We start from the raw sequence: 22365 nt of genomic DNA, 5'->3' as shown, positions 1-22365 counted from the left end.
GATGGAGGCAATGGGATGGATGGCTGCTGGTCCCATGGCAGGTGATGGGATGGAGGCAATGGGATGGATGGCTGCTGGTCCCATGGCAGGTGATGGGATGGAGGCAATGGGATGGATGGCTGCTGGTCCCATGGCAGGTGATGGGATGGATGCGATGGCCACTAGTCCCATGAGCATTCTTGCCCTGCATACATAGATCCAGACACAGGCTATTTTTTCCCATGGGATTCCCATCTGCTACTGCATAGAGATAATGGCTGCAAACCCCATATTTTTTTAAAATGTTCAGTCCCTTGGCTCCCCCTTCCAGGGAAATGCCCTTATCCTTAATAAAGCAGGGAGAGAGGGCTCCTCTGGATGGGCACATGGCAGAGGCTGCGTGGCTGCCTCATCCTCTCCCCACCACCGTTAGGTGCTCTGGTTGATGTGGGCCTGGCTGAGACAATACAAAGTTTGATAGCTTATGGAGTAATTAAGCAAAGCCTCTCAAATACAGCATCACTAATTAGACAAATCCTCCCTAAATTACCAGTAGTTCGTGGCACTCTGTAAAATCCTTGTGTAATAGCCTTAGAAAACAATGACACTCAACTGGCATTCGGCCACACAGCTCAATGGCAATTGCAAAGCACTTCAGATGTTCATGAGCCTTTAAAAAAAAAAAAAAAAAAGAAATCTAAAATGTACGTTTCCCCCAATGACTCTGCTTTGGGGTGTATTAAAAGCAGCACCTTGACTCAGCCTGCCACATAAACATCCTGCTGCCCCTGGACAGCCTGATGCTGTCTTCCTCCCAGGATGAGGAGCTGAATAAGAAGTGACAATCACAGCTCCTGCCTGCAGGAAAACAGGAAGTGCCAGAGTTGTACAACCACTCCAAACATTGTCCTACCTGCTCCACTCCTTGGGTGCAATGGGAACTTGCTTTCCCTTCCTTTCCACATTGCATAACTATTTCTGGTCCAGTGCTGCTCAGTCCCAGGATGCTGCTGCGTGGGACAGTCCCTGTGGCCTTTGGCTTCTCCCGGCCTGCCTGCCCAAAGCCAGCCTGGTGCTCCCTGTCCAATGCACAAGAACAAATGTCCCCCTTCCAAATCCACTGCTAACAGTAGCAGTGCTGAATGCAGGCACTGGAGGAGATGGAGGTGGACTCAGTGTGCTGGGCAGATTGGCTCACCCACATCTAGCAGGAGCTAGAGTGAAGAAAATCCCAAATCCCACCAGAAAGCAGCTGAGTTGGCCCAATTTGGAAATGACCATAAGACTGAAGGAGCTGAATCTTACACACAGGCTCCAGCTCATGCACTAAAGGGCTAAACCTCATCCCTGAGAGTAAGATAGCCCTGTGGGTGGGTGATGGGGTGTGTGCCCCACCCTCACAAGCTGGGCAGCCAAGGCTCTCCACAGGCACAAAGAGGAGCTCTGGGAACCCAGAGATATGATGGAAAAGAGGCTACTTGCAGAACCCCAAGTTTATTCACAAATACCCACTCCCACCCTTGACTTTTTGGGTTGATTTCAAGGACTCCTTGTCCACTCGGTGCAATGCATTCCCAGCAAGCAGGCTGGCAGCCCTGCTCTCAGGACCATCCTTCCCAAAGACCAGAGACTTTCCACGTTACATGATGCTCTGGGAGCAGGGAACTTTGTTCCTCCTCCAACTGCTCTCACATTTCTGCTGAGAGATGGACCCGAATTTGCTTGCAAAACACAGATGTCATATGCAAGTTTCCAAACAAGAAGAGGGATAAGAAGGTTTCCTCTCCGCTCTTCCTTTCCTCACAGCGTAAAAACATCCCTTGCCAAATGAGGCAGTGTTTGCCATCACTTCGCAAAGTTCACATTCCCACAAGGCAGGCATGAGGAGGAACAAGGGGGGGAACCCTCACATCAGTGCCCACGGGTCATGGTTACACAAGACAATACTTTGCAAAATTTGGAAGTGGGAGGAATGCAGGAAGGCTGAAGAGGAGGATGTTTATTAACCTATATCTCCAAAGGGTTTGCGTCCTGTGTGGAGAAAAAGGGAGCCCAAGGCAACGTTGTTCAAGATACTGGTGGGAAAAAAAATCTGGAAATCCTTATTCAGGCAATCCTACTGCTGGTGTAAATAAAAAGAAATGTTTTTTTCTCACATTCATGGCAGTGAGGGTTTTCCTAAATTACGGGAAGCTCCATATGAATTCCCCAACTAATTCCCTTGTGCAATTGCATTAAATAGTAGGATGTGAATGCATTTCCACACCTGACTCAGCCTCTGTGCCCAAAAAAGGCTGCTGGCTCCCTACAAGCATATAGCAGGAAGCCTTTCAGTTCAAGAACTGCAGTCTCAACCTTGCTGGCTGCTGCTAAGTGGTGAATGGAAGGCAAACAGGGGAAGCCCAGCAGAGAGTTTCAGTAAGTATCTACAAATACTTGATAAAACTTTTGGTCACTAAAAAAAAAAAAAAATCAAAAGAAATCCCGGAGGGCAAGAAAAAAAAACTTAAAAATCGCCATTTAAATGGCAGGTACAAGTTAGAAGGAGGAGAGATGAAGCCCTGATGTAACTTGGGAAGTTCAGTTTCCTTGCAATGCAAAACAAAGGGGGGTTTCCACTATTTCTTTCTGCCCCTCAGACAGAGAATGTCTCTTTGCTTTCACTTCATGACTGTAAAATAAAAATCAGCTGCATTTCTCCCTACCCATTACAGCTGCGCTTCGGCTCGCTGGGGTTGTGGTTTGGGACAGTCCCTGCTGAAATGTATAAGCAAATCACGGCCATTCACACCCGCCCCCGAACATTCCCAGCTCTGGCTGTACCGGGATTCTCCCAGATTTGGGGGACAGGTTGCAGGGACACCTGCAGTAGCGTCTGGCCACAGGACCTAGAGGAAACATCTCCTCCTCGCTGTAGAAATGCTCTAAAAGGCGCACATGTGGCGAGCGCAGCTGTGAATTTAATGCCCTAAGCCGCAGCGGGGCAGGGCGGACAGAGCCCTCGTCCCTCGCCTCCCCCAGCGGCGGGCAGGGCAGGGCAGGGCAGGGCAGGGCAGGGCTTCCTCGGGCACAGAGCACCCTCTGCTGGGAAAGCCACGCTGGTCCGGAGGAGAGCAAGTGCGCCCGTGGCACAGCCCTCAAGGACTCCAGACGAGTGGGTTTCCATCCCACGGGATGGCTGCTTGGCGAAAGGAAGGAGCAGCGCGTCTGTCTGCCTGCATGGCAGCTCACCCCCTTTTTTTTGTATAGTGAGGCCACTGCTCTGCCCGGTGTAAACAGCAGAAGGACACAAGCAGCAGTTCAGCACTTCCAGTCCGTGGCTCACCATCGACCTGCCACTGGCTGTGGCACTGGCTGTGCCCTGTCACCTCCCCTGCCACAGCTGCTAGCTTAAAAGACCCCCCCAGCACCACAGAGGCAGGGCCCGTGGCCCACCACTTCCTTCCTCACCCCAGTCCCAGTCCCAGTCCCAGTCCCATTCCCAGTCCCGGCTGCTCCCCACAGCGCCGTTCCCGAGTAGTGCCTCCCTCCCTCGGTGCCAGAAGCAGCGGAGAATAGGGTGTCAGGGGACCACGGACATCTTTGCCTGCACAGAAGTGGGGATGCAGGGCCTGTTCCTCACAGCACTGTCACCTGGCATGGCACACACACCGGACAAAAAGGCAGATTCTGCCTCAAAACCTCACGCGGCGAACGCAGGCAGGCGGCACCTGCAGTGCCTCAGGCCGTTCCCTGCCCGAGCCGAGCTGCTGCCCAAGCAATACTTTAACCCAGCTCCGGCTGGGTGTGTTTAAATAAACAGGAGGTTCCCCAACACCCTTCCCTCGGGTCCCGAGCTGCTCAGCAGCGCTCGGCACCCAGCACACCCCAGAAATGCGCTTCCTTCCCCGCCTCGGCCTCTCGGCCGCCCTGGCCGTCGCCGCCTTCCTCAGCTGGAGGCTGCTGCTGCAGACCCCGGCCCGCAGGCGCGCAGGTAAGGCCTGGCCCCACGGCGGCTCTGCACGTCCGGCAGCCGTTCTGTGCCCTGGGGCTTCTTCCAGAGGGTCTGGGTGGGCAAATGCCTACAGGACAGAAAACGCCCTTGGCACAGTGTTTGTGGAGAACGTCCTTGCTGCGGGGGCCTGCAGCTTTATGTTCTTAGTGGGGTCATCGATTTCAGGTGTGGTGGGGAAAACAGGTGTCAAGCTGCTGGAGGGAACTCCCAAAACTTTTGTTAGGAAAACTTCCGTTGCTTTGTTGTGAAACGCTGTTGGGAAGGCAGGAGGGAGCAGGGGCATTAGTAATTATTGCATTTCTTGCCTAAAAAAATGCATCCTTCCCCTCCAGTTCCCATCATTCCAGGGCAAAGTCATCACTAGATTTTGCAGACATTGTCATTCTGGGGCTGAGTGAGTCTAAGAGCAGATCGGGATAGCTTCAGGCACCACTGTGTTTCTCCCTGTGTTCCTGATGTCCTTTGCATAATTTTAACTGTGCTTCTCTGCTTTTAACTGTGCTGCTCTGTACAAGAGCCTCCCCAAATATTTAACTTCCTGAGGACACAGAACAAACCATCAAACTGTCTCCCCAGGGCTGCCAGATGCCTGCACTGAGCAGATGAGGCAGATGTGCTGCTGCTAAGGAAAATAAACTAGCAAGGCAGGCATTAATCTTCCACATTCAAACCCACTCTGGCCTTTGCACATCAAAAATAAGACAAAAAAAAAAGCAAAGCTGAAATATGAGAAAATAAACTCTCTCTCATAGAATCTTTGTATTTGCTTTTGCCTTTTATATTTGCTTTGTTATCATCTCGCTTCTCTTGGTTTTTGCCTTTTATTTGCTTTTGCCTTTTTATCTCCAAGAGAAAAAATTTACTTATGGGAGTGATGCAAGAAATGATGTCATTTGGGTCCCTAAATCACCCTGAGACATTAAGAATAATCCCTTACTCACATATACTTGGTAGCTGATGTTAACCTATTAACAGATGCAAAAGGGTTTGCAGGACATCATGTATTTGTAGCTACAAACCAACTTGCTACTGCTTGGTCTCTCAAAATATTTTTGATTCTTTGGTAAACTCACCTCTGTGATGTTCAGCTGCAATTAAGGAGTTAAAAGCAAAAAATGTGATTTAACAGGGAACTAGGCCTGTGGAATAAATCTGGGGTTTAGATCAGTCCTCAGGCATGGTGATTTGGGGAAAGGGGGGTCTGGGTGTCCATAATCTCACATGTTCATGGGGACAGAAACCCATTTCCCAGCAAAGCCAAGCTCTTTGCCAGGCAGGGCTGGCCTCTTCTCTCCCACCCATTTTGTCCACGCTGAATCCTTTCCACACTGGAATAACTGCAGAAGAGCCTGCAACAGCACTGTGTGCTCAGGGTCTGACTCGGGGCACGGTGTTCTTTCCTCACCCCCATTTCCAAATGCTGTTTCTCAGGTGACCTGGCCCCCAGGGCAGAGGAGGGCTTCACTTTGACCCTGGACACCTTCCTTCACGTCCAGCAGCTCAGGAAGAGGAGACTGAGAGATTTCTGCAGCCAAGCAGGCAAAGTCAGCAAACTGCCAAGCAATTGGGACAAGAGAGCCTCCCTGCTCCCGAGTCTGAGGGTGAACACCAAGCTGGACCTCCTCTACTGCCAAGTGCCATCAGCAGGGGTGGAGGAATGGCATCAGCTTTTGGAGAAGCTAGAGGAGGAAAATGTGATGCTGCCAGTGCTGCTCCCCTACCACCGGCTGCACACTAAGGAGACACGGCTGAGCAAGTTCAACCAGACGGAGATAAAGGCCATGCTGGGGTCTTACATCAAAGTGCTCTTTATCAGGGACCCTTTCCACAGGCTGATCGCCACGTTCCTGCAAGGCATGGGCATCAGCCCATCCTTCAGCAGCTTCGTCCAGGAAGTCCTAGACAGTGGAATGCACAACGGCAGCGTGGCTTGGAAACCACTGGTCAGCCTGTGCCGGCCCTGCCTCATCCAGTATGACTATGTGGTGATGTTTGGCTTCCTCAGGCAGGAGCTAGGCCACCTGCTGCGCCGGGCTGGGCTGCCTGCGGGCAGCCTCCTCCCCGAGCTCACCGACAGCCAGGTGCAGTGGACCTACAGGTGGTTGTCAGAGCAGATGTTCAGCGAGCTGTCTGCCCAACAGAAGAAGCGGCTGTCTCATTTCTACCGCTGGGACCTTGCTGCTTTCCCGTTTTCGAGCAGTTTCCTGTCAGACCGTCCCAGCACCGTGGAGAACTGGCAGAAATAGCCCGCACGGAGGAACCGTTTCAGGAAGCATTAATCCATAGGCAAGTGCTTCAAGATACTGACAGGCCTTTGCTTCCCAGCTGCTTGCAGTGAGGTTTTCCATGTCACAGTCCAAAAGACCCATCAGAGAGTTGAGACACACCACTGCCAGGGATGGGGGATCAACATGGTTGAATCATGTTTATTAAACACAACAAGAGCAGGCATTAGGGAAACTTGTGGCACTGGACTTGGAAAACCGCATGAACTGAACTGTGATGGGATAAACCCAGCAGTTTGGGGTAGGGTGGGTTGGACCTGCTGCAAACCACTATAGCATCACACATGCTGTGCCCATGCTGACATTTCCTTTTCTAGGCTCCATGTTGAGCCGAGAGGTTTGGCAATGGCCTCTTCCTGACAAATCTTCCCAGTCAGATACAAGAAGAGCTCCCAGAGAAGCATGTCACCTGGAGGCTGCGATATGACACAGGGTGGCAGACCCTGCTGGGGAATCACTGGCAATGTTCCCAATCTTTTCATGCTCAGGGAGGGTCAAGCCCAGCCCATCATTTGGTCTTTTCTGTTCTGTGTGAACTGTTCCTGTTTTACAGCCTCATCCCCTATGTGTGGGTCCCTGGGGATGGGACCCAATGCTTGCTCCATTCACAGGTTTTGGGTTTGGCTTCCCTCCTTCCAGGGCTGACTCCAATGGGCCAAGGCCAGCATTCAGCTCAGCGCATTAGCCCTGAGACGAGGAAGTGTCAGTGTGGACCAGGTACCAGCCAAAGCACCAGAAAGACTGCCTCCCACCTTGTGTCAGCAACTGGTGGGCCCTGTGGAGGTGGCTAGAAGCATCAGAATGCATCACTGTGCTCTTATGGAAAACAGGATGTGGCTACTACAGGCTCCTGCTGGCAGAGAAGCATGAGGACTGACTCTGTTTTCTTTTGGACTTGGCTGACAGCATGGCCAGACAGGCACCCAATCTCTCCAGCTGGCTCACAGCTTCATCCAGCTGGGCAGCCCAGAGCAATCACCCGCCCTGTCCCTGTCTTGGTCACTGAGCTGATCTGACTCACAGCCCATGGGAAGGGTCCATCTTTGTCAAGCAAACACCAAGGATGAGTTGTCTAGATTTCAAATCCTGCCAGATTCTGACCATAGCATACTTGTTTCCGGAGTATTTAGCGGCTTTATTTTGCAATGTTGTGACATTCACAGAGAATTCCACATACATTCATGGTACCATTTTGACAGCGCTCAATAAAGAATGTTAGTGAAAACTGTTGATTAGACCTGACCTAAAACAATTACCAAAATCTTGGCCTCCCTCTCTCACAGAAGGCCGTGCAATTAATAGCATTAAAACATGAGATCAGCTAGGCGCCTTTCACACTCCCACACACTCTCCAGCTGCAGTAATTGCTATTTAAGTGCCGTTATTGTGCGCAGTACTTTACAGTCTAGCAAGATGGCATAGTTCCTCTTCTGAGGATAGACTTCTGGAAGAAGAAAAGCAGCAAATTTCCAATTATATGCCATTAAATTAGAGTCTTGCATCCATGCTCTATTTCACTGGAAAGTACTAGAAAAGGAACATTTTTCTCTTCATGAGTAGCTTTCCCTCCAGTGACAGTGAGCTGAGACCCCACACAGCAAGATGTAGTGTGAGGAAATGGGACACAGCACCTGGCAGGGGACAGTGCTGTGCACTCAGGGCAGGAGAGTTGATCCCCCACAGCTGTGTAGTACAGAGCATGCCTCAGGTCAGGGATCTTCTCTTCCTGCCAGCCCTCCCCAATGGGTCCCAGTCCTTTCCTAAGGTGCCGGGCACTTAGTTCCATGGGAAAGCAATGTATGAAACATTCAGACATTGAGAGGTGACGTGAAAACCTTGGCCTCATGTTTTTAAGAGTCCCACAGCACAGACAGGTAGCACAGTGATCTTTCTTTAAATTCCTATTAGCCTCCAGGCTTCCATTTTCCCTACACCCTCACAATCAGTTGCTGTCATGACTTTGCAACTCTGAATTTATACCATTGCTGTCCCCAGGTGTTTAATTTATATTAAATTCCATTGCACTCCAAAAGGGAAGTGTTTCCTCTCTCCATCAGCTGGGTAAGGGTATCAGGAGGGCCTCAAGCTGGGCTGGGCATGAGGGCCTGGGCTGCTGCCTGGGAAAGAGTGGCTCACTGATGCTGCAGCAAAACTGGCTCCACAGGTCTGCTCTGAACAGCCTGCTCTGACCACTGCATGTACACAGAACTTGGCAAATGCACTTCCAATTAACTCACAAAGCAAATAGCAAAACAGACTTGATACAGCTAATTTTAAACAATTTCACCTGACCAGGCAGTCACTGTGACTGTGTGAGACACTCACAAATCCATCCTGAAATGATGAAAACTCCAAAACCAGGGAGAGTAAGAGCACTTATTCATCCTGCTGGTGGCATCCCAACATCTCCCAGGACCATCACAAGCATCAGGCCTATCATGAACAGTGGCAGCTTTCCCCTGGGATGACACTGGGAGCTCCTGGGTATCCCACTCTGCCTGTGTCTCCATGCTCGGCTTTAACACACATTACCTTTGCATTTCTTGTCATCCTGGTCTGAATGAGCATATCCAGCAATCCCACGAGGTGGAATTTACAGAAACAGCTGATACCAATCTACCTTACAGACTTAGTATTTTGCATCCCTCCCTGGACACTCAAGAATGTGTACACACAGGCTCCAAAAGCGGCTTAATTCATGTTCTTGCACATGAATTATCACATTTTCTTCTCTTAAGAAGTTTGTTACATATTACCAACTTTCAGGAGAAAAAAAATGTGTTCTTGCCCAGTACCTCAGAGCTTAAGAAGAACCAATCATCATATTTCAATTGATAAAACAATTAAATAGCAAGCCCAACAGGCACAAAATACTTCCAGCAACTCACATTTACAAATTCCCTTCTTCTAGATGGTAGATCCATAATATTTCGAGTTGAGAAATAAATCTACACCTTTCCAAGCAATATACCCTGGAGTGCTTAAATATTTCACACTGAGCATACATTGTGCAGTCCTAAGATGAAGGCCAATTTTAAGAAGTTTGTATGTGAGCAAAATTTTATATAAGGAGTTACATCCTCTTGCACCATACTTTTTTGATAGACCTGGGAGTGCAAAAATTGAAAAAGGACATTTTTATAAAGCAGTAGGCCAGAAAAACATAAAAGTTTGCAAATGATAAGCAGGCACAGTATGTGGCTGACACCATCTAGAGATATAACATGGTGCTCCAGTGTTGAATCTGACAGTGACAAAACCTGTCAGGAGGGATGCCCAGCACTAAATCCAACATGAAAAATATATTCAATCCAGATGACACCAGGTCATCACATAGCCAGCACATTTTTCAGACAAGCACTCCCTGTAGCAAAATGTATCCATTCTCTTACATTCAGTAAAACTAAGAATTCTCTTGAAAAGGCAAGGCCATGACAGCAAGGGATTGACCCTAGAGGGCACCCAGAGCTAGCTAATCCCCAGCTGTGCCCAACCTCCTTGTGCCCCTTGCTTGGGCTGGTATAAATTACCTCGGGAACATCGATGAGCAGATTTCTGTTACTCCAAGGTCTGATGTCCTTTCCTATTTAAAGGATGGGAGAGATGTGGAGGTGTGGGATGGGAAAAGTCTGTGTCAAACAAAGCAGCATCTTGCTGAAAGTACTCTTGGTATATTTAGTTTTTATCTTTAATCAGAGAAGACAAGGTAGCACTTGAACTAAAATCTCATTAAAGCCCAGGTGCAGACAAAGCAACAGTCATTGAACTTTTGGGTAAATCAGTTATTGGTCACATTTTCCTCTGAAACACTTTTGTTACACAGGTAAGACCATCTTCATTAGCCAACACCAAAAGTCCTGCTCATTTCCCTCTAGAATAGGCTTTGTGTGCAAAGGGGACACAGCAGGGTCCAGCCCTCAGCACCTCTTACACCTTCCACCATCTCCGCTAGAGGACTATGTCTGGGATCAACACATTTGAGTCCTTCTTCGCACAGCATCACAAGGTGATACATCTTTTCCCCACAGCAGGAAAAAGAAAAAACAACCACCCTGCTATTTCACACTGGCTGGTAAGAAGCATCCTTGCAGCAATTTTATATGAAATCTGTAAGATTTTTCAATTACATCTGGATAGCATCACCTTCAACTTACTCTTCATTTGAATTTACATCACAGCTGTAATCTGGCAGCAAGTCCCTCTTAGAGAGAAAACAATGATTGGACAATTAAATGTGAAAGCTCCGAGAATCAGTGAGTGAGTCACATGAACACAGGTTGGGTTTTTTTTCTCCATTATAGTCCTACTGCCTTGTGGTTCCTCTGGTGTAAGCTCAGTTTCAGCAGAGTTTGCTCCTCAAACTTTCCTCCTACACACGCACACACCATGGCTTAAAGGTCCCTGGCTCAGCAGAAGGGCACTATAAAGAGAAAAAACATTTTAATTAGCCACAAATGAGGGTGCTGTCCAGCATTCAGCATGTCCCACCATGCTGCCTTTCAGGTGGGGGACTTTGTACATGTGAAGATAGGAGCTCCTATCCCAGTTTTGCCAAACACAGAGATGTCTGTCTCATGGCACTTCTGTTAGAGGCCTGATGGTTGACTAGTACAGAGCCCTGTGACGACACTATGACAGAGCAGCCCAAGAGAAGCCAGTGACAGGGATAACTCCTGCATGCCTTCAGATCAAGTCCACAGCTCTAAGGAGACTCCTGTGGCCATAACATTCAGAAGAAGGGAGTATTTGAAGGAACACTTTTCTCCCTCTCCCCTGCTGAGGGACACCACTAAATCACACCATGGCCCTTCACCATATGGGATGATTCTGAGAGATGATAGTCAGGAGCATCAGGACAAGCAGTCAGTGCCTTTGTTCCACACACAACACTTGGAGAATTGAATGGACTGAACTTCAGAGATGCTGTACAGCAGCCCTTCCTTCCAATGGACCCAGTTAGTATTAATTCCAAGATGCTGGTATCAGTGGTCTGTAGCTCAGCCCTTCCTGCAGTGGGAGCCCTAGCAGTGCTGAGCTGTGGATTTGGCTCTCAGCTGATGGCAAGTCAAATAAAGGATAACACCCACAAAACAAAACCCATCTACAGGAGCAGGGACACAGCCTCCCCATCCTGCCCTAATCCCAGCCCCAGGCCCCCGTGTCTTCCAGACCCATTCCCCATGGGCAGGCTGGCCAGGGAGCAGACTGAGACCAGGGGCTGTTACCATTTTGGTGAAGATGTCCACACAAGCATTGCGGATCCTCTCTGGGGTGGCAGGGCTGTCCAGCCTGAACGCCTCTGTCAGGCCAGAGTCCTTCCTCGCTGAGCAGATGGCATCTTTAATGGCATAAAACACTGAGGCAGACAGGAACAGAGGTGGCTCTCCCACAGCCTAGACAGAGCACAAGCAAGAGTGAGATGGGAACTTCAGTCAACCAGATGTGCTCAGTGAGGAAACATGATGCTAAAACAGCCTCCAGTGTGCCTGGTGTGATCAGAGGAAAGACTGAGCTAAATCAACCTTCAGTCCATTTAAAGAAGAAACAGGAAGAAAACACAAGCTTTCTTACACAGCAAAGCCACTTCAGTTCTGTCTAATGGACAACCAGGGCAGCAATGTGCAGGTTAATTCAGTTCTTCCTAACCAGAAAGGATAGTACACACATTTCTGATAAGAAACAGAAAAACATCCTGACCTCAGCGCAACCACAGCATGATGAGGTGAACTGTTTAGACACACAGGATCATGACTTTATCCCACTCAGCTTCACAGTGTTATGAGGCAGTAAGAGGCCCACAGGCGTCACAGGCATACCTTGGATGAGTATACTGCCTTGCTATTGGGGCAGTCACGGAGAAGGGACACGTTGAATTCTGTTGGGATGTCTCCAAATGCTGGGATTTTGTACATGCCAGGCCCTCGAGTGTACAGGTTCCCTTCAGGAGAGTAACGCAGCTCCTCCATGGTGAAGAGCCCAATGCCCTGGACGAAGGCTCCTTCTATCTACAAACACATCCAAACAAGGTTAGTCTCTCTGTTGTTGTTGTTCTTTCCTGCACAAGGACAAACAGTGATGACATCCGCCAGGGTTTTCAACCCTCTCCACCTGACTCAGATCCCACTCTTTATCTCTAAACCCTTGTCCCTTCTGCTGGGAACAATCTTTGCACAATTCCTGTGTTCCCACATAGATGTGGCTGCATTTCCCTGGCAGCTGAAGCAATTTACAAATACATGCAAACAGATTTTCTGTAAACACAGGACAGGAATTTTCTGATGAAGCAACAGAAAAAAAAAATCAATGATAAAATATTGATTTCTTCCCAGGCAGGTGAACATTGAATGAGTTGAACTTGCTGATATATCAAAGGATAAGTAGACTAAAAGGAAGATGAAGCATCTAAAGAAACTATTTTATGCTTTCTCTTTCAGTATAAATGCTTTCCTAAGTGCTGCATATTATCAGGTGAGCAGCGCAGGCACCTGCAAAAACACTCCCATATCCATTTAAGTACTAAAAAACTTTGCATATTTTTTCTACTGTAAATTTTAGGAGAAAAAAGATTATTAGAGGGGGATGTGCTTGAAGAACCCTGCACAAAGCAGCTCTGCTCTCTGTGCCCACTGAGGTATCTGACAGCCAGAGCAGCCACAGTCATTCTTTGACCCATCTCTGTGTACTTGTATTCCTGCACTCATGCCACATCCTTTCTCTACTGTACCCCCACATCCTCTGCAGCAATTCATGGAAGGACACAGGAATTGAAGGCCCCTTTTACAGGCTCCATTTAGCCCATCTCTCAACTCCCAAACCTAAAGTGATACGCCACAAAGACAGAAAATCCCTTTCTCCCATTGGACACTTCAAAAAAAATCTCTTTCAGAAAAAACATCACTTTCAAGGAAATTTCATTTTAGCTACAGCAGAGCTTTGCAACTCATGCTCTCCTGTCATCCCAAATCCTGCAGCAGTTTCACTGGAGTTACACCATATCAACATCTAGAGTAGCCAGCGAGCTAAGATGGCTAGATAAGCATATGTCTAACAATTAATCTCTTGGTCTGTCAAACAACCCTGGTTTATTACCCTTATCTGCTAAGAGATATTGTGATTATTACTGCACAAAATTTTGAAGTAATCTTGTACCTGCCCAAGGACTTTGCAAGATAAGTGACTGGTCCAACTTCCTATTGAGAATTCTACACAGCAGCAGCTGGAAGACAGAATCCACCACCCTAACTCTTCAATCAGGAGAATTTTCACTAAATTAAATAAACTTAATATTGACAGATAGGAATATAAATATCAGATGTGGGATTTAGCCTGAAAAACATCAATGGGGTGGTAACTGAACAATATCCTGCAGTCTTTATTATCCAAGCTAAAAATCCCCAAACACTAACAGAATATTTCCCTGTGTAATTCTGTGCCAAATTAAAAAGGGTGTGTTTGCAAAGGCACAACCTGGAGAGGGATAATAAATAGAAAAGCTTGAGAACAGTGTGATTGCTTTAACATGATGGAAGTAGCAACACTTTTCACTTACCTGTCCTATATCTATGGCTGGGTTCAGACTGGTACCCACATCCATAACAATATCTGTGCGAATGTTCTAAAAAACAGGAATAAAGGGTGAATCAGCACAGATCTCTGGAACTGGTCCATGGTTGGAAGAGTGAGGAAGAGTATCCAAACACTATCCCACATAATCTTATCTCAGCTGAACTTATCATACTGACTTTTAATCTGAGTTCACCACAAAAGTAATTCAAAGGAACTCACTGCAGTTTTCCCCAGAGGTCCAGTGGACCCAGTTAGTATTAATTCCAAGATGCTGGTATCAGTGGTCTGTAGCCCAGCCTAACCAACTAGGTCAGATCCTGATTTAATTTTTTTTCTCTCTTTTTTTTTTTTTTCTTTCTTTCCAGAAGCCTTCAGTGTTATTTTTAATGATTAACTCAATTCCAGGATGTTTCTGTACTTTTGAGCCAGCACAGTGCTGCTATCTTTTACTCAAGCAAATCCAATAACTTCTGCAATCATTCATTAAGCTCCAAATCCCCGCGGGGTAGATAATTATTGTTTTATTACACTTTACAGATCGCTGCACTGTGGAAGAGAGGAGTTAAGAAATTTGCTGAAGGTCACACCAGACCAATGACAGAGCCAGGAATGGGCTGACACCCAGTATTTGTTCTGTTTCACTGCTGACCCCTCACCTTGTGGTCACCTGTCAGGCAATCTATCTCAACCTCAGAGCAGGCAACTCCATAACTGAAGTAGGAGAATGGTTTCCCTTCATTCTTTTCAAAGTTGTAGCCAACTTCAGGAATTCTTGATACAAAGAGAAACAAAACCACATTTAACTCCATGAAAAAAACCAAATACAATTACACTGCTACTTATCAAAATCCTTATTCACTTTTGTTTCATTCCTTCTATCAAGCCTATACAGAAATTAAAAGTGTAAACAACTATAAAGAGAAATCTGCTAAATCTACTCTGTATTCCAAAACCTGACTGAAACTATCAAAATGTTTTAGCCATCATTATTTGGTCATAAATGTCAGGGCTTGTGGTGACTATTATCTACCAATCCAGGGGAAAATCCTTTGGCTTTAGAGTGCAGCTGAACATTTCTTTAAGGCCATTAAACTTTGGAACATAGTCAAGCTGAAGCAGAAACTCTTTTAAGCTTAGAACTAATTTTAAGGACAGTTCATGGCCAATTTTGTGTCAGACTACTTATACTTTATCTGAAAACTGGTTTATTAAAATGCTGAAAAGCCACTTGGTTAGAAAAAATCTGTTTCAGGGATGCAAAAGAAACTAACACATAGTGTATTTTAGCCCTAAATAGGTTTCCTCTCAACACTATGGCTATTTATTAATGTCAACCCCTCTGCCTTAAAGATGATGGATCTCTGCTTTCCTCTAGCAGTAAAGCTGACTAAGAGAAGTGCCTCATTTCACAACTACACAGGGTCCATCAAGAGTCTGAAGTGGGGAATAACACTGGAAACACTGGTATCTGCTCAGGATTTTCCTCAAGGACAACCCTTGTCCCCTCTTATCCTCCATGGTGGTTCTAGTGCAAAACTAGAACACAAGGCTGACACAGAGCAGAACCCCAGGCAAAGCTCTGATTTCATTTATGCCTCTTCAGACCAAGGTCAGCTGGAATGAAGTCAGATCTACTCCAGATTTACTTGCCCTCAGAGCTGTGCTCCATCAGGAATCGATTCTCCCCAGCCAGGAGACTGTTAACCATACCACTTGTAGGTAGGAAAGGGAATGCAGCTTTAATTTAGAGCAGTTACAGGGGGCTGGAGGCTGTAAATCTTCCCAGAATTTCCCTGGGTGCAATCCATGCATTCGAGTCAGTGCCTCTGCAGTGTGAATTTTCACTCACCTATAAAACCCCGTGGCTGACAGGCTGACACAGCTCTCATAGGCGGTTTTGATCTAGCAACATGAACAAGAGTTTGAAAACAGTAAAATGTACAACCAGGCCCTTCAAAATAACTGCACAAAACATTTGCAGGAGGCCTCAAGTAGAAAATGTCCAGTGACAGACAGCTGTCACGCTACCCAACTCCAGCACTGCCAAACATCATGATTGCAGCTGCTTCCCCAAACAGCCCCGTCAGCAGCTACCAAGGGCAGAACTTGAAACACTGGCAGAGCATGAGAGCTGCTTATGTTTGTTTGTTACTCAGCTACAAGTTAGACTTTTAGCCTCAGGGACAAAGGTTAAATTGACAGGTCATCTTGACTTCAGTGAGGGAAATTCTATCCCAACTTCCAAATCACAAAGTCAAAACTCCTCAGATGAAGAGCAGAGCTTGGATCTGAACAGAGCCTTACGGCCCCTCCATCTCTTCTCATTGAGGGACAGAGATATTGCAGACAAGGAGCATGATAGGGGCTGAACAGCAGCTCAACAAGAGCTGTCTATGCTACAGAATCCCTTCATTAAAAATCAGGTTTTTTTCTGTCCAAGACTGTAGCCTGACTACAAATATACACGTAACCACTGAAGACTTTTGTCTGATGAATTTTGTTGTAGACAGGCCCCACAATTTAGAGAAATCTCAGTTTAAAAAGTAACTGATGTCTTGGGGATGACCTCTTGTAAGTTTTAATTACTTGGAAATCTGTGCCAGGTTTGTGTTTCACTGTCTTTGCTCAAATCTATGCCAGCAAGGTGCAGAAGGCCTGGAGGACACACCTGCACACGTGGTTTGCCAATTAAAACAATCTCTGACAATGTCCATTTGTCTCATGACAGATACAAACATCTTACCCAGTCTTCCCAGGATCCTTTGGGATTAGACTGTTTTATTGGCTCGAGTCTTTTTAGGATAGTCTGACATGCGTTCTAGAAAGAAAGAGTGAGAAGAAATATTTTAAGATTTGAATAGCCAGCTTATGGTATTAAGAGCCCTCTAAGAGTTTCAAAGAACCTTCTATTTAAATCAATATTGCCTTTAGGATTTTGGCATATCATAAAAAGGAACAAAGCTCACTAATGGATGTCTTGCTACATAGGAAGAAATGTTGCCTGAAAAGGATTTTAAAGGAGATTGGCTGTGCTGATAGCAGAAGGGAATCCCAAATTCAGCACAGAACTTTCTGGACCATGACACAAAATATAAGAAGTCTGCTCATTTATACATTAACTTTATCTGTACCTCATCTGTAGAGGACTGCTCAACATAGCTTAAAAGATGATCCTTTAACACTGAAAGAGCAAAAAATTTCTTCCCAAAATTCAACCTACTCAGATAAGCTGTGCAGAAAATAAAAACAGCCTGATTATTTTACTTTGCAGGTTTCACTTCCCTTTGTCTTTTAAACTGAGAATGACCAGTACTATATTCTTCTTTTAAAATGGAAAAAAATCACATACCCAGCAAATATACGCCTTGGTAACTCCACCATGGCAGACAGCCATGACCGTGCCATTGCTACAGCAGAACATTTGCTCTGAGCTGATCAACAGTTATAGCTTGTGGAGCACAGCTCTCAAACCAATTGCTATTAATACATGCAGCAAAATACATTTGTTATAGATAAGGCTGTATTAATTACTTGGAAGCTGGCTACTTAAATGGATGCTTTGTTCTGCTCATTTTGAGCAATCCCAAATACTCTAATTTTAGAGCTGCCAAAGGGCTGAAGGAGAGTTTGGAATAACTTGAAAAAATATAGGAATTCACAATCTAATGCCACTGCTAGCTATGCCAGGTAACGTTATGAGACATCCTTACACTGGAACTGCCTTTTGATGATTGTTTTCCTTAAGCAACAACAGATAAGTACAGGCCAACATTTCATGCCCTGGAGCCCTCCCTTGTAACCCTCTCCTTTAAATAACTCAGCTCCCATACATAGACGGCCATTCCATTGATGTCTGCGCTGACTGAAGCGGCTGTCGGGGAGGTGTTTGGGACAGTGTTTGTGCTGGTCTCACTGATGTAAATTTTGGAGGTGGGGATTCCAAGGGCCCTGCTAGCAACCTGTGAAGCAAAGGTAAACAATATAAGCAGCACTTCTTATCCATGAGCATTGCCAGCCATTGCTCACACTGCCAGGACCCACACTGCAACTTCTACCCTCTCCCACCATAAACTTCATTTTCCCTGCAAACTGAATTGTTCCAGCGACTGAGAACTAGCCAGAACATTGTTATATTTGAATTTCACAGACTGAATGTGTGTGAGCACATACACTTTTGCCACAATGACATTCACTTCCCTATTATGAGACTAAATTCTTCTCTCAACAGTTAAAAGAATCAGAAGTTCAAAAGCCCTACAAGATTTTCCTTTCGTTTTCCTGCCAAAGGAAAAGGTTCACTCCCTTGAACCTTTTTAACTACAAAAGCATTAGCATATGCAGAAATATATGTTTTCAATACATCTAATTTTTATATAGAATGGATGGAAACTGTACCTTTATGGGGTGAACTGAAATTGCCAGAATAGTTAAACTGTAAGCATAACCTGCAGTATTTACATAATGAGATTTAAACTGAAGAATCTAATTCTAATACTCAATTGTGATAATACTCTGGAAATCTAGCACTGCTGCTTAAACAATGAAGAGGAATCAGTCCTGATTTGTTACTCTCTGCATGCACATGGAGGAAGTGTCAAGGTGCCTGAGGCAATACTGTAGGGAGAGTGTAATTGTCCTGAAAAGATGTCTTATTCAGTTAAGCCCAAACTCATTATTACCTGAATCATTTTGGTATGAAGTCCTTGACCCATCTCAGTCCCCCCATGTGTAAGTAACACAGAGCCATCTGTATACACATGGACCAGAGCTCCAGCCTACAACAGGGAACATTAATCATCATAAATTAGCCAGTGGAGTATTTAGCAGGCTACAGAGAGAATTCATTAGAACTAGACTAAGGTTGTTTGGTGCAACTGAAGCCACTTGTTTACACTTGAGGTGAATTTCGTTTTGTCTCACCAACTCACTAGAAGTTCTAATGACATAACAAACCCCAGTCAGTTTTTTCAGCTCAGAAAGCAAGTGAAGTAATCCAGTCCTGCCCCTGTAAAACACAGATGTACCCTTCACCTCAACTTTCCAACACCACAGACAGTCCATCAAATCAGCTCAAACACAGGAGCAGTGTTTCTACTATTGAGAAAGGCAGGAAAACCAACCTAACACAATACCATGGAAATGCAGCTATTTTGTGATGTCTTTTGGACAGTATAAACTGGAAACTGTTGTGGTGCTCATTTTGGCTTGAAAAATGTGTGCTCTTTCTAAACTAATTTACTACTTCTTCAAGAAGCTCCACCTTGGTACAAATGGAGGAGGGCCTGGGGGAGGCAGCATAAATCCAGCTTCTCTAGTGAAAGGGCAAATGACATTTACAGACCTGGTTCAGAAATGGGACAGTGAAACTGATGCCAAATTTGGTAGGAATGATGCTCATCCCTCTCTTCTTCCAGCGGTTCTGCCTGCAAGGAAAAAACATTATTCATATACCCATGAGCCTTTTATCATAAATCAACACTGTGCTTCCCTCTGACTGTGCTTCAAATGGAAATTAAATAGCTGACTGTGATACAGACTGAGTTAATCACTAATTTGTATTAAAGAAAGGCTTTATTTGTGTGTTCCAACAAGAATTGCAACTGAAGATGCTTTCTGCAAGCATTATAGAAGCAGTTGTCCATACTATTAACTGTTCAGTTGTATATACAAAGCCATCTAAAAAAGTCTATGAGGCAGAGGGAAGCATAAACAGATTGCCTTGATAGTCACGTGAAAATCCTAGCTGGACCTAACAGACTCCCTCTTGTTTGCTATAGTTCACTTACAAAATCACATTATGCTAGGTCTGATTCTGGCCTTATTTATGCTACCGGCTCACTGATAGACTTTTCCTCTGACAGTGAGCATTAAGGGATTTCAAAAGGAGAAATATTTAGAAGACAGTCTGCAAATATAAGGTATGACTTCACATCACTCGAGTTGCTAAGAGAACTTTAGAAGTTAGTAGGCAACAGGTGCACCCAGTGACAAGACAGCTCCAGAGCACCTACTTGTTGAATTCTTCAATCAGTTTCTTCCTGCTGTGATAGCTGGAGCTGGACAAACATTCATCCCAGCATCTTCCTAGAGTAAATCCCTCCAGCTTTTGGTTAAAATGAGTTGTGTCTCCTTCGCGGTAGAGATTGAGCTTCCTCACCTTCCCAAAGAGACACAGAAAGGACAGGCCATGTTTAATGCTTCGGACAAGGAGGGATGAGATCTAAAGTGTGTTGGTTCCTGATTTTACTCCTTTGCTCTTTCTGCAAAGAGCCAAGGAGAAGAACAATTAACAAACATATATCTGTTTATGGAAAAACATGAACTAAGAAATTAAGGCTGGAAATTTTCAGAGATTGGGATTTAAAGCACATTTTCAGTGAGATTAAGGTACCTGGTGCCTTTGGACTGTCTTCTTTTTAATATCTATCCTTAAAGCAGATGTTACAAAGTTGAGGCTACCAAGGAATTTAATTAAACCCATGCTAGAATGTATCTGTCACACAAGTTTGAGATCCTGCTGGGAGCTCAGCAAAAATGAAGCAAAAATTCTTATGCTTAAAAATCTTGTGTGGCTGATGCAGTTCTCAGAGCTTGTTCAAAGGCAGCACCACCCTAGAAGGTGTCAGCAGGTCTGTACCTCCTCAGGTGGCAGGCCACACTTCTGAGCAATGTCACTCATCCAGCACTCAGCAATCATCATTCCCTGGGGCCCTCCAAAGCCACGGAAGGCTGTGTTGGAAGGCAAGTTGGTCTTGCAAACGATGCCCACGCTGCTGACATTGGGGATGTTGTAGGAGTTGTCCAAGTGTAACAGGGCTCTGTCCATTACCTGGTGAAGAAAAGGAATGGAGGTGGACACACTTTACATTAACTGGATGTCAGACTTCTCACCAATGCCAAAACCAGACTGGAAGCACTGAAGCTAATTTACAACAATCAGCACTTTCTCTAGCACCCTGCAGTGCTGCAGTCAACACATCTGGATGAGCACTGAAATGGAGCCAGAACTGCCTCCCAGGTGCAATGGAATGTCAAGTCGTGTCCTCCTGAACAACAGGACAATAAGCACATTTCTCTGTTGACTCTTATGGCTCTGGGACTTATTGAGCTTAAAAGTCCTTTTTTGGCCCTAGGCTCATGCTAAGTCAAACTGTTTGTAAATGCCATTATCTGGAAGGAAGAAACTGAGTTTTCTTTTCACTATATTGAGTAATCTGTTACTGGAAAAGTGACTCAGCACTGGGCTATGGCAGGAAGGGCAAACATATGAAATAAACATTTTCAGTAACTACTGAACTGCAAGATTTAAGATCTTTGTCCACTTACTGTCCACACTGGGAAAGGGCCAGAACTTCTTTCTGGCTTGTGTTTCCAGACTTCTCTTCCAGCAGCAGCACGGAGAGGACATTACACACAACCAAACCTTATCTCTACATGGAGCACTTTCCAGTCCCCTGATTCAGACACAGTCAAAAAGACAATTACACAGATGTGCTCTCAACTAGGTGAACTGGAGAAAGTGAGCTGGAATAAACCTGAGTGACACTAGGCTGTTGAGATGGTCACTCACATGACAGAAAAGGAGAGTCCTTTGCTCATCAGTGCAAAACTTCTTGGAGACAAACTCAGAACTTGGGCCCATTTTTTGTCCTTACTGCTTGTGAACACAGTGTTGGCTTTAGCCAGTCCTTTACCAGCTTATTGATTTTGGCACCATGCCCTGATCAACCTATTGACTGGGATGCCTCTTTTCCCAAGGAACTCTTTCCCCAGAGCTGGGGATCTATCAGCCATCTTGCATTGTGCAACAACTTTTCCATCACAGCCTGCTGTAATGCAAAGCAAACATTCCTGACCCCTTTGCTCAATCTAAGTTATTACAGCATCCATAAGAATTATGTGGCACATGCCAAGGCAGGTCAGTTGGCTCACAGAGCATTTGTAGAACTTCCAAAAGCCCTTCAAAATCTGTTTACAGTCATGTCAAAGAGCTGCATGTGCAATCAATGCTGTAGGCAACAGCTCTCTGAAGGCAGAGCAGAAGGTTGCACAGAAACACACCTTCTACTTAATTAGCCATCAGAAATTTTTACTTACACCATGTGAGAGGTCTACAGAGTTGCCCCCATTGCTGTAGTATGACACCTCCAGACTCTTGATTTTCCCATTCTTCATGAAGCCAACCTGTCAAGAGAGTGTCTCCTCAGTAGTCAGTTTTCTACAAAATGTTCTGGTTTGTGCTTGCCTCCAAAAACTGAATAGATCTCACACAGGCAAAGAGGGCTGACTGTCCCCAGTGCAGCACAGGGCAGGCACAGCCAGCAGCTGAGGGAGTTCCCCAGTAAAGGGATCATGCATGTGTCAATCTTGTTCCAGAGAACTCTTCTAAATTAAGTGCTGGCCGCTTACCACAGCCACAATTTCCTTAACAGGTTTTTGCTTTCAAAAGCAGCAGCAGTTGGAGGGGGATTGAAACAGAAAGCAAGTTAACCAAGCACATTGCTGCATAAATGATGCTTTACAAGAATGGGCAAGCCTCTA

The 22365-nt window shown here is 45.7% G+C and overlaps 2 protein-coding genes across 3 annotated transcripts in view; one reads left to right on the top strand and one right to left on the bottom strand.

The window, feature by feature from the left end:
- Positions 1–3483: 3483 nt before the first annotated feature.
- Positions 3484–6219, top strand: LOC137470028 (carbohydrate sulfotransferase 9-like). Its single transcript, XM_068183010.1, has 2 exons — positions 3484–3952; positions 5405–6219. The coding sequence occupies exons 1-2, from the start codon at positions 3853–3855 to the stop codon at positions 6217–6219; spliced, it is 915 nt and encodes a 304-aa protein (XP_068039111.1). The 5' UTR covers positions 3484–3852.
- Positions 6220–7369: 1150 nt separating this feature from the next.
- XDH (xanthine dehydrogenase) overlaps positions 7370–22365 on the bottom strand; it is a 52285-nt gene continuing 37289 nt past the window's right edge. For both annotated transcript variants that reach the window (XM_068185962.1, XM_068185963.1), the window contains exons 25-37: positions 21922–22008; positions 20462–20653; positions 19836–19981; positions 19166–19247; positions 18504–18599; positions 17655–17783; positions 16568–16642; positions 15674–15726; positions 14481–14595; positions 13808–13873; positions 12075–12263; positions 11484–11651; positions 7370–10678 (exon numbers count right to left, since the gene is read on the bottom strand). In XM_068185962.1, coding sequence (XP_068042063.1) covers positions 10628–10678; positions 11484–11651; positions 12075–12263; positions 13808–13873; positions 14481–14595; positions 15674–15726; positions 16568–16642; positions 17655–17783; positions 18504–18599; positions 19166–19247; positions 19836–19981; positions 20462–20653; positions 21922–22008 — 1449 coding nt within the window. In that variant the 3' untranslated portion in view covers positions 7370–10627. The remainder of the gene's footprint in view (positions 10679–11483; positions 11652–12074; positions 12264–13807; positions 13874–14480; positions 14596–15673; positions 15727–16567; positions 16643–17654; positions 17784–18503; positions 18600–19165; positions 19248–19835; positions 19982–20461; positions 20654–21921; positions 22009–22365) is intronic.

The sequence above is a fragment of the Anomalospiza imberbis genome, chromosome 3 (assembly GCF_031753505.1).
Source record: "Anomalospiza imberbis isolate Cuckoo-Finch-1a 21T00152 chromosome 3, ASM3175350v1, whole genome shotgun sequence".
Classification (NCBI taxonomy): Eukaryota; Metazoa; Chordata; class Aves; order Passeriformes; family Viduidae; genus Anomalospiza; species Anomalospiza imberbis.
Note: the sequence above shows the minus strand (reverse complement) of the source record. Positions and strands in the feature narration are given on the sequence as shown.